At 41.1% G+C, this 18069-nt stretch overlaps 1 protein-coding gene across 1 annotated transcript; it reads right to left on the bottom strand.

The window, feature by feature from the left end:
• Positions 1–631: 631 nt before the first annotated feature.
• Positions 632–9646, bottom strand: brf2.S (BRF2, RNA polymerase III transcription initiation factor 50 kDa subunit S homeolog). Its single transcript, NM_001094270.1, is given in 4 exon segments — positions 632–2114; positions 5307–5628; positions 6824–6883; positions 9397–9646. Coding segments are annotated over 4 exon segments (1191 nt in total). The 5' UTR covers positions 9551–9646; the 3' UTR covers positions 632–1459.
• Positions 9647–18069: the final 8423 nt, after the last annotated feature.

The raw sequence follows: 18069 nt of genomic DNA on the forward strand, positions 1-18069 counted from the left end.
GACCTAAAGTGATCACAGCATCTGTAGACCGGTATATCAAGCAAACTTTATTAGTAGATAGAGTAGCACCCATGATTCTAATCCAATTAAACAAACACCATCCTATGCCAGTAAACAAAAGTACAGTCGATAGGCAACTGGCAGATTGTGCCAATCAAGAAAGAGCAAAAGGCTAACCCTTTATGCTATATATTACATATATTATGGAGGGAGCTGATATGAGGAAATGACAACAGCAGTGCATAAAACCTATTGTCAAAGCCAGCAGGGGAAATATTCATGTAATGGTGTTGCACCTGTTCTGTGACTTGCACATTGTCGACTGCACACTTAGCAAACACAAGTAATGCTCCATTTAGTTGGGTAACCCTAAAACTGTGCGGAAAAGGATTATTTTTCAGCAGAACAATGATCCAAAACAGCGATGGCAAGCTGTACCATCCCTACCTGAAGTTCAAAGACGATAGAGGGAAACTGAACACATGGCTTTTCCCTCCAGTCCAACTTAACAACACTTAAAAACAGAAAAAGCCAAACATATGGCGGTGGGAAACAAAAACCCTCTTGGAGATGCTCAGAAAGAGTGCGGGAATAACGACCACTGCAAAAATAAGCAAAACAGAGGCCAGAGTAAATACTGACAAAACTACAATTGTATTTATTAAAAATGATGAAAATCTTGTTTGTCTTGTATCATTCGTATTAAAATCTTTGACTACATTTTTTAGACATCATGAAATAACCACATACATACACACACACATACAAATAAACAGAGAGAGACAGAAAAATCAATATCCAAAAAGACAACGTTGCTATGATGATGATGATTTATCATTTGTGTTTTTCACAGACCTCAATGGATAAAAAAATATATCTTCCCATGTATACCTCAATTCAGTTAAAAATGGCAGAGCAAGGCATTTTCATAATCCGTGCTAAGTGACCTTTGACCTATGTGTAGTAAGTACCCCCTTTCAGATGTATTATTTATTAAAGTATCCTCCTCCAACATATATCCCAACATCCAGGGATACAGGAGATATGAAAGGCCTTGATGTTGCAGGGCTTCTGTATTTCTGGCCGCGTGGAACACAGATTCATTTCTACCCCAAGGCCAATGTTTGTAGAGCTTTACTTACCCTTTATCTGAACCAATTTAGCACTCGATGTCTCAAAAATTCTTAAAACAGAGTATTAATAAACCCCCCAAAAACAGTTCATGGGTGGTCGCTAGAACCCAAGAGAAACAGGACACCAATCATTTGTCAGTACCTTATGCAAAGCCAAGCTCATCACATGGATAACAATGGAGTGGACATGAGATCATTATTAGGGATACTGCTTCCAATCCAGGAAACCGGAATACATACTAGAAGGACTTGCTCGAGGTTTAAAAAAAATCTGACAAGCGACTCCCAGCGGACAAGCAGCTTGCATGCGATTTATAAAATAACATTTATACACTCGAGATGCAGCTTTGGACCTGCTGATAATCTTTCATTTCAGCGGGTGTCCGTAAATACTGCTCAATCTCACTGTCGGAGATTTCCTCATCCCCGGTTATGTCCAGATCACCACAAGGAAATGCAACGGAGCGACTTCTTTTTTTTGGGTTGCTCACACATGGGGGAAGAAAAACCAAGGTAGAATTGAGCTGATCAGTGGAAGAAGAGGCTTCTGTCCCTTTGGATAATTCTGCCTCGGTGACAGCCAGAGCTCGCCTGAGAAGTAAAGCACGGTGCTTCAGTAAGTCGCCCAAATGCTGCACTATATTCTTTCGATTTAATGATAATATCTTTAGCCAGGGGAGATGATAAGCCAACTTAATAAGGGTCTCCTGCAGCTCCTTCAACCGAATTGTTGACGGTGGCGGCATGTCGACGTCAGACAACTTGCAGAATCGCGATAAAGAACAGGATAAGCGACGAGATGGTTGAAAGGACTGCCAGGATATATAGGCAGCTGCAGTGATCATGGGAATTGGGTGTCGTCCAGTCACCAGCCACGTCTCATACGCCAGCTCCACCGTCTGTACAGTCCTCTCGGATACCGTGTCCAGTTTCTCTGCGTATTGTGGAGGAACCTCAGACGAGTCCTTAAAAAGCTTGAAACTGCAATCACATAAATGTCTCCTATTCATTTCCAGCACATAAATGGTTTTGTCACATACAGCAATGTTATAAAAAAGGGTTGGTCTCCTTTAATAAATGGCAGCATTATTTAGGTATATTCTGCTGCAATCGGGTTTCATTTTTATTAAATTGAGGTTTTTGAGTTATTTAGCTTTTTATTCAGCAGCTCTCCAGTTTGCAATTTCAACCATCTGTTGGCTAGGGTCCAAATTACCCTTACAACCCTGTATTAAGAGACTGGAATATGAATAGGAGAGGGCCTGAATAGAAAGATGAGTAATACAAAGTTGCAATAACAATATGTTTGTTGCCTTACAGAGTATTTGGGGTTATAAATAAAAAAATTATAAAAAATAAACTCCATTTGATAAGTTACTTAGAATGAGTCATTCTATAGCATACTTAGGGGGCTATTCATTAAAGTCTGAATGCCAAAAACTCGAAAAATTCGAGTTTTAGTGGCTTAGTGGCAAAAATACGAAAAATCTGAGTTTTCAGCTATGGATGCACCGAATCAACTATCCTGGATTCAGCTGAACCCCCGAATCCTTCGTGAAATATTCGGCCCAATACTGAACTGAATCCTAGTTTTCATATGCAAATTAGGGGTGGGAAGGGGAAAACATTTTTTACTTTCTTGTTTTGTGACAAAAAGTCACACAATTTCCCTCCCTGGTCTTAATTTGCATATGCAAATTAGGATTCGTTCGGCCTGGCAGAAGGATTTGTATCCTGCTGAAAAAGGCCGGATTCGGTACATCTGTATCTTTGGCCGAAAAATCTGAATTTTCGTATGATTTTCACAATTTTTTTTCTAGGTATTTTTCAGAAAATGAGATACATTTGGATTTTGATTAATAACCCCCTACTATGTTACTGTGTTAACTCAAAAGGAGAACCACATTGTTAAATATAATTAAAGCTGGAAAAATAGATAGGTATTTCAAAATAGAAAAATATTTTCCATACATTTAGTTAGGCAAAAATGTCATCTACAAATGCTGGATGTCTAACATAATAGCCACAACCCAACTGCTCTCTGATTGGTTACCAGTCAGTAATCAATCATTGACTTGGGGTGGGGGGCATATGGGCTATAAGCAGTTGCTTTTGAATCTGAGCTCCATGCTAAGGATCAAAAGCAAACTAAGTGAACAATTATGTACCAAGTCACTGACTAACTCAGAGTTAGAGAGCTGAAAAGCAGGAAGAAGTGTTCTGGCTATTATGTTAGACATCCAGTCACTCCAGCCTTTAGACATTACATTTTTGGCTTACTAACTATATTAGAAACATTTTTTATTTTGCACATCCGTTATATTTGCCCAGTTTTTATTTTTACACTGAACTGTTCTTTTAAGGATCAAATAGAGATGGAACATTTTAACTTTAAACTTTTGGCAAAATGGTAAAAAATAAAAGCTGGCGAGAATTAGAAAAAAAAGTCTGTTTCTGGTGAACAATCTGAAAACAACTGAATTGGAAAAATGTTTGGAAGGTGAATAACCCCCCTTTAACTTTTAGAATGATGTAGAGATTGATACTGAGAGAATTTGCAATTGGTCTTCCCTGTTTATTTTTTTGATTATTAAATTATTGTGCTTTTTTTTAGCAGCTCTCTAGTTTGAGACATAAACATCTAATTGCCAGGGTCCAAATTACCTTAGCAACCAGGCAGTGCTGCAAATAAGTGACTGGAATATGAACAGGAAATGCCTGAATAGAAAGCGAAGTAATAAAAAGTAGCAATAACAATAAAACTTTAGCCTTGCAGAGTTTAAAGGGATCCTGTCATCGGAAAACATGTTTTTTTCAAAACACATCAGTTAATAGTGCTGCTCCAGCAGAATTCTGCACTGAAATCCATTTCTCAAAAGAGCAAACAGATTTTTTTCAATTTTGAAATCTGACATGGGGCTAGACATTTTGTCAATTTCCCAGCTGCCCCTGGTCATGTGACTTGTGCCTGCACTTTAGGACAGAAATGCTTTCTGGCAGGCTGCTGTTTTTCCTTCTCAATGTAAATGAATTTGTCTCAGTGGGACATGGGTTTTTACTATTGAGTGTGGTTCTTAGATCTACCAGGCAGCTGTTATCTTGTGTTAGGGAGCTGCTATCTGGTTACCTTCCCATTGTTCTTTTGTTTGGCTGCTGGGGGGGAAAAGGGAGGGGGTGATATCACTCCAACTTGCAGTACAGCAGTAAAGAGTGATTGAAGTTTATCAGAGCACAAGTCACATGACTTAGGGCAGCTGGGAAACTGACAATATGTCTAGCCCCATGTCAGATTTCAAAATTGAATATAAAAAAATCTGTTTGCTCTTTTGAGAAATGGATTTCAGCGCAAAATTCTGCTGAAACAGCACTATTAACTGATTCATTTTGAAAAAAATGTTTTTTTCCCATGACAGTATCCCTTTAAGTTTGTTTTTTGACTACTGGGGTCAGTGACCCCTATTTGAAAGATGGAAAGAGTCAGAAGAAGGTAAGGCAAATAATTAAAAAAAAACTATAATAAATAAAATATCAAGACCAATTAAGAAGTAACTAAAAATTAGCCATTCCATAGCATACTAAACATTAAAGGAGAAGGAAAGGCTACAATTTAGTAAGCTTTATCAAAAAAGGTTTATATAAATACACCAGTAAATCCTGCTGTGAGTCCTCTGTCAAAAGAAACACTGCATTTACTTCCTTCTATTGTGTACACATGGCCTTCTGTATCAGACTTCCTGTTTTTATCATAAACCTCCACGGCTAGGGCTTGAGCATGCTCAGTTTGCTCCTCTCTCCTTCTTCCCCTCCCTAATCCCCTCTCTGCTGTAATCTGTGCCTAGAGCTATGAGTGAGCAGGGAGAGACTCGGCCAGGACAGGATGTCACACCAAGCTAATATGGCAGCTGCTATCCTAAACAAACAGAGAGAGCATCTAGAGCTGTTTACTCAGGTATGGTAAAGCATTCTACAGAATAAATATAGTGTTATAACTTGCACTATTGTGACTAATCTATTGGCAATAAAGTCCTTTAGTACCTTTCCTTCTCCTTTAACTTAGAGGTGAACCACCCCATTAAAAAGTCATTAGTATTAACATTTAAAGGCACAGTCACCCAGTGTGCCAAAAAGGTTATTCAAAGGTACCTTTGTCATAAGAAAATGCTCATGTCTCACCTTCTGCAGTGACTTTTCACAAGGTTCTGGAGGCTAATAGATGGGACATCCACTTTCAGGACTTGCACGATGTCCATGAAAAGGCTCGCAAACAGTTCTTTCTTAGCGTATATCAAAGAGCAGATGGTACCCATAGTGATAGGCCATTGCTGTTGCCTGCAAGTGATGTAAACACAGCAGCCCACAATGATCTCCTTCTTCTCGATGGAGACTAAGCGATAAAGGGGGAGCCCAACAGCTTGTTTATAGTAGGACAGGGCCGTGTCTACAAAGCCATCAGGCAGCCTTAGGACTCTGCACAGATCTCGCACACGGATAATTCCTGAGGGGAGAAAAAGCACGTTAAGTGCAACTCTGAGCAATAGAACTGCCTCAGCTATGAATCTGCTCTTTTTCCTGATCCAAATGCATTGTGCAAGATCATAAAGGGTGACACATCATGAGAGGACTGTATCAATGTGATAATATTGCCTTTACTCGATTGGATTTTCACCCGCCCAAAAGATATTTGCCAAAAACTGGGCAGATATTAGTAGGGATGCACCCAATCCACCGTTTTGGATTCGGCCGAATACAAAAGAATCCTAATTTGCATATGCAAATTGGAGGTGGGGAGGGGAAAACTATTTTTACTTCCTTGTTTTGTGAAAAAAAGTCACGCGATTTCCCTCCCTGCCCCTAATTATGCAAATTGGGATTCAGATTGGCCGGGCAGAACGATTCAGCCGAATCTAAATCCTGCTGAAAAAGCCAGAATTCTGGATTCGGTGCATCCCTAGGTATTAGCTGAATGGGCTTTCTCAAGGGCCCCATAAACAGACCAGTCATCTACCGACTGTCAGTTCTGTGTATGGCTAATCATAGGGTATGATAAATGAGATCTTTAAGATCATAGAGTCAATGAGATGTTGTATAGAGTCAAACTTGCTGTCCTTGTGTGAGGATGTATTGCACGCTAGTATTAAATATCAGTATGATGTAGAGCGTGATATTCTGAGACTATTCGCAATTGGTTTTCATACTGAGTTAATTAGCTTTTTATTCAGCAGCTGTCCAGGTTGCAATTTCAAATTACAAATTAACCTAGCAACCATGCACTGATTTGAGACTGGAATATGAATAGGAGAGGCCTGAATAAAAAGATGAGTAATAAATAGCAATAACAATTCATTTGTAGCCTTACAGAGCGTTTGTTTTTAGATGGGGTCAGTGACCCCCATTTGAAAACTGGAAAGAGTCAGTTGAAAAAGGCAAAAAAATTGAAGAGTTGCTTAGAAACTAACATTCTAAATTTAAGGTGCAACCAACCCCTGTACTGCACATCTTACATTATTCAAAAAAGACTATATAGTGTACAGTTATATTCTGCAGAGCTGTACCAAAATAACATTTTTACAATGTAAAGAACTGGGCATTGGCTTTACAACAAAGGTGTTTCATACAGACAGGGGCCTTCATGCCCAGAAGTGTTTCATACAGAATATTGCTCAAACTACCCCCCCCCGGCAAAGACTTACCCCGTTTCATGCAATAGGTCACCGAGTCATTCTCTCCTGTGCTGTCGGAATATCTCACAGCTGTAAGCAAAAACAGGACAGGGTTAGTCACATTCAGAACAGGACACAAGTACTAAAACAAGAATTTGCACTCATGGCAACAAAAGCTTATGATACAGACAGTGAAATGAGCAGATCTTTATCCATCTGGCCAACAATGAACAGGGCCAAATCAGGATAAGCCCAGGCACGTGGCTATAAAGCCGGAAGTCAGAAGCCAGCATTTGAAGGTGGCGGGCGGGGAGAGCAGGAGAAAAGCTCAACCCGCACCTGCGAAGAGGAGTGCTGGGTCGGCCTGAAACCCGCCCAACCAGCGGGTAAACCCGTGGGTATCAGGCCGGCCCGCACATCACTATAATCATAAGTGGACTTTCATCAAGGCTTGCCTCCCCAAACAAAAAATTTAAAGTGAAATTCAAAAAAATTATTTTTTCAATTGCGTTCCATCTTTTACTTTTTACTGTTTACCCAAAATTGAAGTTTAATGTTTTTGTCTCTGGGGTTTCAGTCTGGCAGCTCAGTGATCCAGGAGCATCTGGACTGTTACAATTTGCTACAATTAGTTAAAATATTTCTTAGCAGTATATGAGGAATATTAGCAACTATTGTATCAATTCAATTTACCTTTCTCTGGATCAGCTAAGAGATCAGTTTGGCTACTTTCACTTACACACAACTGTAGTGTTGATGGTTGAATGCAAGTTTATTCTCAACCTCATCTACTGTTATATTGTGTTACTTTGAAACCAACTGCAGTAGAAAGTAGGGATGCACCGAATCCAGGATTCGGTTCGGGATTCGGTCGAATCCTTGTGCCTGGCCGAACCGAATCCTAATTTGCATATGCAAATTATGGGCGGGTAAGGAAATCACACGACTTTTCGCCACAAAAGAAGAATTTTTTCCTCTTTTTCCTTTCCTGCCCCTAATTTGCATATTCAAATTAGGATTCTGATTTGGTTCGGTATTCGGCCGATTCCCAAATAGTTGGCCCCATTTTCCAGTATTGTGGATGAAATTAACTTTTTCTATAATTTGGATGATAAAAGAGCGCTATGCATATTATTTTCAAAATAGTCTGGGCTTTGTCTGTGAAAAATGAGTTTGTACTTAAAGGACATGTAAAGGCAAAAAAATAATATCCCATTTTTACTTTCTTTAATAAACAAAGAAACCTATCTCCAATATACTTTAATTAAAAAATGTGTACCGTTTTATAACAAACCTGACTGTATGCAGTGAAATTCTCCCTTCATTTACTGCTGTGGATAAGAATTGTCAGACGGTCCCTAACTGCTGAGCAGGGAAACAATCATACTTATGAACAGCAGGGGGAGCCCCCACCTTACTTCCCAGCCATGCAGAACTCAAGCAGCTTTGTTTATGACGATCCCTAAGCAGCCCAGACCCCACTGAGCATGTGCACAGTCTTAGTCTATTAGTCTTAGTTATATTTAGTATACAAAATACAGCATTTCTAGCCTTATTCTATTTTAGACTGTACATGCCCTTTAACCATGCAGCTAGTGTTGCCACCCGGCCTAACCGGTAAAACACCAGCAAAGGCCAGTATTACAAATTTACCGGCAATGTAGCTGCCGGTAAATTTGTAATACATCAAATAAATGCCCGTGGCCTGCACCCAGCCTAGTAAAAACGAACCTTTTTGCTGCTGGCTTGAGTCCAAACACGCACTGTTGCCCTGACCCCTTTGACGTCACAACCAGCCCAGCCAATCACGCGCCATGGATCCACCCCCTTAATTGTCGTGAGCCACCCCTTTGCAGCCAGGGCCCGCCCTTTTATTCCCGCCCCCTCCACAAGCCCGTGGCAACCCTACATGCAGCTTGTGGATCCATCTGTTAGTAGGACTTAAGTCAGACCATGTATGGGACAGATTTCAGATTGTGCTATGGTTTTAGACAAAAATCCTCCCTGTGTGCTCAGACGGGTGAATTACAACTTTTGCCAGTGTTTATAATTTGGGGTTGAATCAGCTGTTTCCCTGCCAGTGGAAAATCCCAGGTGAAGAAACTGTTGATGTCACATTAGACTAATATTAGAGGGTACCCAAACAAAAAAATATAATACACGAGTTTGAGGGAGTCAAGTGACAAACATGACATCACTAAGCTCTAATGGAACTGATGACATCACTAAGCTCTAATGGAACTGATGACGTCACTAAGCTCTAATGGAACTGATGACATCACTAAACACCATTTAAGGTGAGAATGTACAGGATATTCATGGCTCTTGTGTATCTGACATACAGCAGTGAGGCCTGATAAAAGTGATCGTAGCATGTGTGAATGTGACGGGGAAGTTAGAGTGTAAGCTCACTGAGACATCAGATGTATAGATTGATAGCTACATATAGATATAACAGCAAGGAATTCTGGATCAGAAACAAGGCGGAAGTGGTAGGAAAGTTCCGCCCGTGGCACACAAGTCCCAGCATGCAAAGCAGCAGGTGCAGCACGGATGCCAGACACACTGGTGTGGGTTATAATTGAGTCCGATTGACTCCACACCTTGCAAAGAAGTCTCCTCGCTGACGGTGGTGGTGATGAGGCCTTCACTCAGAATACAGCCGCAGTCGGCACACACCAGCTGATCCTGGGAATAGTGAGCATCCTCCACTATCTCTGAAGAGCCGCAGTCGGGACATCGCTTCGCCCCCGACATTTCCGCTAATTCTGCATCCAAACAACCTATGGACCGCTGTCACCTCTTCCTTCCGCTCTATCAGCAGGGGTTTCACATTGCGTGACATCACTTCCGCCACGGAAGGAACGCGATCAGGACCGGAAGTGAGAAGTAGAAAGTTTTCTACTAAATGTAAGAATTCGAAACAGAGGCGGATACTGTGCCTGGCTGCCCTTAGTTGTATATTACGGTTGTGCTCTATTGCTGGAGACTCATTTGCCTCCGACCTGAGCGTGAATATAGTGTGCGAGGGCATAGACTGTAACTGTAATTACACCGGTCCGACACTGGGAGGCGCTCAAGTTATTCTTTCATTGTTTATAGTATCTCTGTTTGATCAGACAATATTTTGGAATTTTCTAAAAGAAAAACAATTATGTGAAATGCAGAAGCGCTTAGAGTAGTATATAATCATACATTCATTTGCATTTTTACATTTCCTCTAACTTTATTTTAATAAGTCTGATTTTAAAGGGGAACTGCAGCTTCCAAACCAAAATTTGATAAAGAGGCCCACATAACTCAGAAACCCCTATTAAACCCATCACAGTTACCCGTTTCTTCAAAAAGTATGAATGAAGTGTGTAACAGTTCTTCTCTTTCTGCATCATTTGAAATCCTGGCAGAGAAGGAGGGACTAAACACTGATGTTACAAATTGTAACAACTTCTCCAGGAACTACATAACCCACAATGCATTGCACTGTGATGTTCCTTTCCTTATTAAAATCATGTGTGCAGGGAATTGTGGGGTTTGGAGGATGCAGTCTAAGGACAGCGGTTATCAGACTGGTGCAGAGCCAACCACCTGTCTCTCAATGCAGACAAAACAAAGGAGATGGTTGTTGACTTTAGGAAGACTAGGAGTGACCACCTGCCACTGTACATCGACGGCTCTAATGTGGACATTGTCAAAAGCCCCAAATTGCTTGGTTTCCACCTGGCGGAGAACCTCACCTGGTCCAACAACACCAGCTACTTAGCCAAGAAAGCCCAACAGCGCCTCTACTTCCTGCGCAAGCTGAGGAAATCCCATCTCCCACCATCCATACTCAAAACCTTCTACAGAGGGACTATCGAGAGCATCCTGAGCAGCTGTATCACTGTCTGGGCTGCAAACTGCATTGTCATGGAGCGCAAGACCCTACAGAGGATAGTGAAAACAACAGAGAAGATCATAGGTGTCCCTCTTCCTTCCATCATGAACATCTACACCACTCGCTGCATCCGTAAAGCCACCAGCATTGTGGCTAATCCAACACACCCCTCACACTCACTGTTTACACTCCTGCCATCTGGAAAAAGGTACCGATGCATTAGGGTTCTCTCTACCAGACTGTGTAACAGTTTCTTCCCCCCAAGCCATAAGGCTCCTTAATACTCAGGGACCGGACAGACCTCACACACACACTCCATCTGACCTTACTATATACCACAACGTTACACAGCCTTTGTATGGATGAATAGCCATTGGATAGAGTTGTTCTCTATGAGCACATCTGCACTTTGTCATGTTGTTTATCATGTTCTTGCTACTGTCATGTCACAACCATACACCCATCATGTTGTTTAGCATTATTTACTTAACATATTACATCTGCTGAGTGTGCCCTGTATAGTCCTGTCCCTGCACTATGCTGACCTGTCTTGCAGGAGTTGCATATTTTTGCACTTGCACTTTTTGTCTGTTGTCCGGTACATCTATGTTGTGTTGTGTAGCACCATGGTCCTAGAGGAACTTTGTTTCATTTCACTATGTACTGTACAAACTTATATGGATGAAATGACAATAAACTCACTCTTGACTCTTGTTACTACAAAGTAACAGTAGTCAGCCAGCTCAGCAAAGTAGTCAGACTGATCAGCAGGGAGCCAGACTCCAAGCCATTTAAAATCATGAAAACTCTGCATATTTTTTAATTTATGAATATTGCAAAGTTGCTTCAAACTATGTTTACTTTTCAAAAATCTTAAGTTATGTTTTTGTGGAGTTCCCCTTTAAATATTAACCCTTCCCAAAGAGGTCAGGCCACTGGATTTACTGTCTCTCTAGATGTTAAAGCAGGAGTTTCATTTAGAAGGAAGATGTTCCTCAAGTGTTTAAAGGACCAGTAAGCCTTCAAACTAAGTGAACGTAAAATTGATGCACTTGTGCAATTTATAGTCATGATTTATTTTTTTAATTAAGGGAAATATGTACTGTTTATATGAATGGATTTTGTTACAACGGCTCCGGTTTCTGACCACCAAGTAGTCAAGGAATTTTCAGGAGAAAGATGCTGCTCTGGTGTTCTTCTTCTGGGAAGGTATCAGAGGTTTCTAATGTGCAGAAGAACATCAGACCAGCCCTCTTTCTTTTTTTTAGTTCAGAAGCTGACCAGCAGGTGTCACTGCTGGTCAGCTTCTGGTGGCAGGTGACGAGTAGGAATCACCAAACCCAAGCCTACAAGAAGGAGGCACCAAACCCAAGCCTACAAGTAGGAGACACCAAACCCAAGCCTACAAGTCGGAGGCACCAAACCCAAGTCTACAAGTAGGAGGCACCAAACCTAAGATTACAAGTCGGAGGCACCAAACCCAAGTCTACAAGTAGGAGGCACCAAACCTAAGATTACAAGTAGGAGGCACCAAACCGAAGCCTACAAGTAGGAGGCACAAAACCCAAGCCTACAAGTAGCACTAAACCCAAGCCTACAAGTAGCACTAAACCCAAGCCTACAGGTAGGAGGCACAAAACCCAAGCACACAAGTAGGAGGCACAAAACTCAAGCCTACAAGTAGGAGGCACGAAAGCCAGGCCTACAAGTAGGAGGCACAAAACTGAAGCCTACAAGTAGGAGGCACAAAACCCAAGCCTAAGGGGCAAATTTACTAAAGGGCGAAGTGACTAACGCTGGTGAAAATTCGCCAGCGTGATGTCATTTCAGACTTCGCCGATTTACCAAGGGGCACTGGCGTAAATTCGCTAGCAAAGGAGATAGACTGTAGGGCTACTTCACACTCTAATGCCAGGCGAATTTTCGTTCTGGCGAATGGACGTAACTACGCAAATTCACTAAGATGCGGATTTTAATAAACGTTACCTCTTGCGCAAGACTTGCCTTCGCCAGCTCAGACCAGGCGAAGTGCAATAGAGTAGATAGGAGTTCCTCAAAAAAAATGTGAAAATTTTTCTAAATCCCAAAAAACACTGGTGACTTTTCAGTTTTTTAGGGTGATAGGCTGCAAAAGATCTTTTTTTTTTTTATTGTACCCGGCTTCCCCCCCTACATTTCCTAACATATGGCACATAAACTATCCACTGTGCTCATATGTAGGGCATTATAACAACTTTATAACTTCCCGTTGTATGCAAATTAGCCAATGCTAGCGCAACTTCGCTTTGCTTGCCGAATTAACACTAGCGAAACTTCGCCATAGTTTGGCGCCCTGGTCGCAACTTTGCATTTTAGTGAATTAGCGTTGTCCTGCTGAATTTTCAACTGGTGAAGTGTGGCGATGTGAACGAAGCCGTCGCCGGCGAATTTCCGGAGGTTAGTGAATTTGCCCCTAAGTCCTAAGACTAAATATGACCTACCTTTAGATCATGTGACATCTCAAGGTGGCAATTATTTGTTCGCAGTCATGTTAGGATAAAGGGAAAGTATTTTTTTATTTATGTAAAGCATCATGACATCATAGGGTGCAGCTTCCAACCATGGGAAAAGGGTGGGAGGGTTTTTTTTTTTTTTAATGGCCATGATAATTGGGGGGGTGTCCATAAAGTGGGTGTGTCCAAAACATTTATGCTGCAAATCTTTTCTTGTCGCTCTTTATATTTTATGTTCATGTAAACTGCAAAAGGACATAGAGGGGGGTCTCTTTCCTATGAAACACATGACAGCTCAGAAAATAAGAAGATCTCTGAGTGCAAAAGGCAGCACCATGATTCTAGTGATATAGCTGCTGTGCAATTGTGCAGGTATGTAGAATTGTGTTATTGCTGCAGTTGGGGAAGTGCCTGAGGAATGGTGAAGTGGCAGGAGTGATGTGGAAGAGAGAAATAAGAGAGAAATAAGGAAGCTGCTCAGTTTACAGCTGCACTGACTCACCAGTTAAAGGGATACAGACAACAGAAATTAAACCATTTTTACAACTATCATAGTATTGGCTTTGTTTGCTACTTATAATTTTGCCATTAAGTATTTGCTCAAAGCCCCTTGCTCGTCTATGAGGGGGCTGCCATATTTGTGCAGCTGGAGTCCATTTGCAAATCAGTGAGGGGGAGGGAAAAAATAGATATTTTTACTTCCTTGTTTTGTGACAAAAAGTCATGATTTTAAGGATTCAGAATCGGTTCGGCCAGGCACCAGGATACAGCCGAATCCGAATCCTGCTGAAAATGGCCGAATACTGAACCGAATTACCGGATAAGCTTTCACAAAGGATTCCGGGGTTCGGGCGAATCCAAAAAAGTGGATTCGGTGCGTCCCTACTGGGAACTTCAGCTTTCTCAATTCAGCTGCTCAGCAAACATTTTTAGCATTTTTCCAGCTGAAGGATACCCAATAAACTGAATTTAAGCAAACATAAACCCTCAATTAGGGGCAGATTTATCAAAGGTCAAGGTAAATTTTCGAATTAAAAAAAAAATCGAATTTCGAGCTATTTTTTATGTACTTCGACTAGGGAATAGCCCGAAATTTATCATGTACTGTCTCTTTAAAACTTCGACCATTCGCCATCTAATCCCTGCCGAATTGCTGTTTTAGCCTTCGGCAATGCGAGCATTTGATAGTGAAGATGCGCTAGCATTCATTTTTGCAAAACTTCGCTAGGGACCAGGTCAATTTGCATAGGGGGGGAAATTTCAAGTGGTATGGACGTCTTTATGTTTAATGTTGGTGCAAATACTTACAAATTACACTTTTTAAAACACAAGTCCAGGGAACCTTAATAAAGACAATATAGTTATTCTAATGCCCTACACATGGGCCTACTGTAAAATTAATGTTCCATATGTTTGCAAATGTATGGGGAAAACCGGTTCCCCCAAAAAAAGTTAGGTCTTTTGCAGGCAATCAGGCTGAAAAAAGGAAAAGACGCCAGCGTTTTTTGATCTTTGATGCATTTTCGGCTCACAGAATATGATGTAAGCTGCTTCAATGCTACACTGGCAAATTAGCTAGCGTGGAGACACTTTGCACCTTAGTAAATCTGCCCCCCAAGAGAGCTGAAAAGACCTTGGACGCTATGGGCCAGATTTAGCAAAGGTCGAGGTAGATTTACGAATGCAAAAAATTCGAATTTTGAGCTATTTTTTGTGTACTTTGACTAGGGAATAGTCCAAATTTCGATTCGAATTTGCAGATAATTTGAAATTTATCATGTACATGTCTCTTTAAAAATTAGACTTCGACCATTCGCCATTTAAAACCTGCCGAATTGCCATTTTAGCCTCCTAGAACCTATTTGGAGTCAATTGGTGGACTTTGAAAAATCAAAGTTTTCTTGGGGAACAACTTTGAATCGAATTGTTCGAATGCGCTATTCCTTTGACTCGTACCATTCGAATTCGGCCGAATACGGACCTATTCGACCCCAAAAAAACTTCGACTTAATTTCGGTTGGTCTTTTTGATTTCGGATTTCAAAGTTTTTTCTATTCAAAATTCGACCCCTGACAAATATGCCCCTATGTGTGTAAATGAAAATAAAGATTGTCGGCTTTTACCTGTGATCTTTAAGCAGAACGGTTCTTCAAGGTGGATCCAGAGTGCGCTGCCGAAACGGTTGACATCCAGTCACTCCAGACTTTATACATTACAGTTTTGGCTAACTAACTATATTGAAAACATTTATTATTTTGCACAGCCTATCTATTTACCCACTTTTTATTTTTATACTGAACAATTCCTTTAAATCACTTGCTTGCATGAAGCACACCCTCCATAACTGCTCCACGCACATTCATGGGGAGCACGTGTGAAGGTCAGGGTAGGTTTCAGGTTAGGGTTTCATATAACAATAAAATGTTATAATCTGACAGCTGCAGTTTTATCTTAGTTACACACAGAGATGGGCCGTTCCACTGGTGTTACAGTTAAGCCTTATTCACAGTATGTGTAAAACAAGTGCAGCTAATTACATGGTTAGAAAGGAAGCCAATTAGCCACTTGCATTAAAGTATTACAGTGAGTCCACAGCACTGGAATCCAACGACACCGGAGCTTCAGTGGAATAATTGGGGTTTTTTACTTATACAGGGAGTTATTTCTGCTCACTGTATAATTGGCAGGGATTGCTGTACACAGATATTTATTTATACATTTAAATACAATAAATCCCTTTTACACTTAACAATTATGTATGTAACTGATGACTACATGTGTAGAGAAGCTCTGACATGACACCTCACATATAAAGCTGCATGTAGAACACCTATAATCACATAAATACCTGTAGTGCAAGAATTCTTTATAAACATGACAGCTTGTATAGGTTATCCCTTGTTTATTATACAGGAGGAGGCAGTGCGGGTGCAGTCGGCTTTTGATACAGTGTTACTACAGCGTTACTACATTCAGTGCATGGATAGAAGATTGACGTCAGCATTATAATTGAAGGGGTTGTTCACCTTCCAAACACTATTCAGTTGAGTTGTTTTCAGATTGTTCTCCATCAACAGAATTTTCTCGATTACTTTCCATCTTTTATTCCATATAATAAGAGGAGAGCACTCCACTATAGCAATATGCGGTGATTGTGTTTATTAAAGACTACGACACGACATGCTTCGGGTCTTACATGCCCTTTTTCATGTAAGAAAAAAGGACATGTAAGACCCAAAACATGTTTAATAAACACAATCAAGGCATATTGCTATATTGGAGTGCTCTCCTCTTATTATATGGAATAATTGGTCGAAGTTGGGATAGCGGTAACCTGGAAGGGACTTCTGTGTATAATACAACTACTTTCCATATTTTACCATTTTCCAAAAATTTAAGTTTAACGTTTAGAGATGCACCGAATGCAGGATTCGGTTCGGAATTCGGTAAAGGATTCGGCCTTCTTCAGCAGGATTTGGATTTGACCGAAACAAATTTGCATATGCAAATTGGGGACGGGAGTGAAATGGTGTGACTTTTTGTCACAAAACAAGGAATTAATTTTTTCCCCTTCCCACCCTAAGTTGCATATGCAAATTTGGTTCAGTATTTGGCCAACTCTTTCGTGAAGGATTCAAGGGTTCAGCCGAATCCAAAATAGTGGATTCGGTGCATCCCTAAAAAAGTTGAATGTTCCTGTCTCTTGTGTTTCAGTCTGGTAACTCAGTGATCCAGGAGCATCTGAACTGTTACAATTTGCTAAATTTAGTTGATAAAATTAATTGATACATTTTTCAGCAACATCTGTGGAGTATTAGCAACTATTGTATCAATTCTAACAGCTGCCTTTAATGACACTCAGGGATTCTGCTCACCGGGGCTAAAAATAACAAATGTATCAACTAAATGTATCAATTTAGAACAGTTAAAGAGTAAGCAACCCCCCACCCCCAATTTAGAACAGTCGTGTGGCAATAAATCGGCTCTTCTTCAGTGGCGTCTAATCTCCCTGAACTGCCACCCACCGGCTAGAATCTAAGGGAGGAACTCCATGGGCAATTTGGAGTGATCCGACGCGCTGTGCAAAAACGCAGACGTCACGTCGGATGCGACAGAAATAAGGTAAGAGATGAAAATTTCAGATGAAGTCGCAGCGTTTATCTGACGCGACATGACTGTCCGATGAAGACGCAGCGTGCATCGTCTGCATCCGACAGTTGTGTCGCGTCAGATAAACGCTGCGATACCATCCGACATTTTATCTCAGTCGCATCTGATGTGACGCCTGCGTTTTTGCGCAGCGCATTGGATCACATCGCCCCATAATCGCCCATGGAGTTCCTCCCTAAATCGGAGCACTTAGTTTTCTACAGTTGCCATCCCGCCAACAATTTCTAGCCGGCGGGAGGCATTTCTTGGAGATTAGTCGCCCCGAAGAAGAGATTTGTCACTGGACGACTAATCTCCCCGAATCTGAGAATGTGTCTCTGCCCTAAAGAGTCGGCGACCCCCCCCCCCCCAGAGTTGCTTTAGAAGGTGAAAAATGAAAAAAACGGTCACAAGTAGAAAATAGAAAGTAATTGGAAAAAGTATTTTTTTCTGGTGATGTATCTGAAACCAACTGAACTGAAAAAGGTGTTTGAAGGTGAACAACCCGGTTAAGGGGCGCAACACATGCAGGTTTAAGCTGCTGATCCGAGTCCTTTAGACCAAAATGGGGCTCTCCAGGAAAATGGACAGATGTCGACTGGGCAGGTTTCATTTTCCAGACAGATGTTTGGACATTTGGGAACGCTCTTGAGCAGGGCCTTGAACTCCTTATTAGTAGATAGCTACGTTCAGCATATACAGTGCACCCATTTATTGCTCTATAGCTACAATAGGCAGCAGATTATTGGCCATTCAGATGA

The sequence above is a fragment of the Xenopus laevis genome, chromosome 3S (assembly GCF_017654675.1).
Source record: "Xenopus laevis strain J_2021 chromosome 3S, Xenopus_laevis_v10.1, whole genome shotgun sequence".
NCBI classification, from domain to species: Eukaryota; Metazoa; Chordata; class Amphibia; order Anura; family Pipidae; genus Xenopus; species Xenopus laevis.